General features: G+C 39.3%; 1 protein-coding gene across 1 annotated transcript; it reads right to left on the minus strand.

Moving 5' to 3' along the window:
- Positions 1-82: 82 nt before the first annotated feature.
- On the minus strand, positions 83-1,250 carry LOC123023890 (olfactory receptor 6B1-like). Its single transcript, XM_044431024.1, has 2 exons — positions 1,170-1,250; positions 83-1,060 (listed from the first exon to the last, which is right to left on the minus strand). Exon 2 carries the CDS (start codon positions 1,013-1,015, stop codon positions 83-85), a length of 933 nt encoding a protein of 310 aa, XP_044286959.1. The 5' UTR covers positions 1,016-1,060; positions 1,170-1,250.
- Between the last annotated feature and the right edge of the window lie 444 nt (positions 1,251-1,694).

Raw genomic sequence — 1,694 nt, forward strand, 5'->3', positions numbered from 1 at the left:
AGCTGCATGGGATCATGAAATCTAAATTCAAAAGACTTTGAGTTTATCCTTTCAGTCACTTTAGCTTACCCAGTTGCCAATCTTACCCAAGTGGACATTTCCTGGCAAAATTTCTCCTTAATGCCTCTTTCACTTCTTTATTTCTCAAGCAATAGATGAGAGGATTCAAGGCTGGTGTGACTACAGCATAGAACATGGATACTGTTTTGTTGAGGTTAAAGGGATGGATTTTTCTAGGTCGGGCATACATGAAGACTGTTGTTGAGAAGAAAATGATGACCACAGTTAGATGTGAAGCACATGTTGAGAAGGCTTTTTTCTTTCCTTGGGAAGTGGGGGTGTGGAAAATGGAAGTGATGATGAAGAGGTAGGACAAGATTATGACAGAAAGTGGGACCAGGAGAATGACCAAGGCCAAGATGAAATCCACTCGCTCAGCTGCTGACATGTCAGTGCAGGAGAGGTTGAGTATTGGGGAAATATCACAGAAAAAATGATTAATAATTCCAGGCCCACAAAATCTCAGTCTAGAGATGAAGGTGACTTTGACAAAGGAGATGGAGAAACCACATAACCAGGAGAGAACACCTAACTGGAAGCATAATCTATGGGTCATGATAAGTGGATAGCGAAGAGGGTTGCATATGGCTATGTATCGATCGTATGACATTACAGCAAGAAGAACACACTCAGTGCACATAAGGGAGATGAAAAAGTAGAGCTGAACCATGCAATTCTGGAAGGAAATGCTTTTGCTATCTGACCAGAAGTTCACCAACAATTTTGGAAGTGTGACACTGATATACCATATTTCCAAGAAGGACAGATTTCCCAGGAAGAAATACATGGGCTTGTGGAGGTTCCGGTTACCTTTTACTACTGAAATAATGATGAGGTTCTCCAGGATGGTTAATAGGTAGGTTAGGAAGAAGGTAACAAAAAGAAAGGACTGGATCTCTATCCCAGTGGGAAATCCCAGAAGAATAAATTCAGAGATGATAGTTTGGTTCTCCATCTCCAAAACAGACCGTATCTACAGACCAATGATGGCATCGTAAACCTATGGAAAACAATGGTGAATCATGAAATATAATGAGTACAGTAAAGTAACATTTACCACATAATAGAAAAAATAGAAAGCAGAAAGCTTTGATGAATTCTGAACTCACAGTTTCTTTAGGTGGTTCAGCAATCAAGGATGAAACATATTCATTTCTGATTCATTGCTTGAAAGTGTCAATAGATCTAGAACTGTGCAACATTTTTGTACTATCTGCAGCAGAGTTCCAACAGTTAGCTTGGTCTTCATGCTCTTCAGAAGCTGTAAGGTGTGTAGTACTTTTATCCTTCCAGTGAAGTTCCTTGGCCTTTTCAAAACTGACTAATGAATGCCTGTGTTAATATGTAACTAATGAGGAAGAAGGCAATCCCCCAATGTCACATAATCTTGGAAAGGGGAAACAAAGGTTAAAATACCAAGTAATGTCATAAGTGAACCAGTTGTCTGGTTTTGCTCAAAGCTGTTTCCTGGATATTAATTTATCCAGTTTAGCCCAACTTCAATGGAGTGGGGTGGAGTGGGGTGGGATGGCCATGATAACATAAGCAATATAGAAAGAAATTAGCAACATTACTGGAGATAAAATGCATATTAAGGAAAGGAAAGGCAAATAATTTGCTAAACACAATTTGTA

The sequence above is a fragment of the Varanus komodoensis genome, unplaced genomic scaffold (assembly GCF_004798865.1).
Source record: "Varanus komodoensis strain SLA01 unplaced genomic scaffold, ASM479886v1 scaffold2110, whole genome shotgun sequence".
NCBI lineage: Eukaryota > Metazoa > Chordata > Lepidosauria > Squamata > Varanidae > Varanus > Varanus komodoensis.

Bases quoted from the DNA above. Each gene is read 5' to 3' on its own strand.
- LOC123023890 (XM_044431024.1), bottom strand. From the start codon at position 1,015: ATGGAGAACCAAACTATCATCTCTGAATTTATTCTTCTGGGATTTCCC.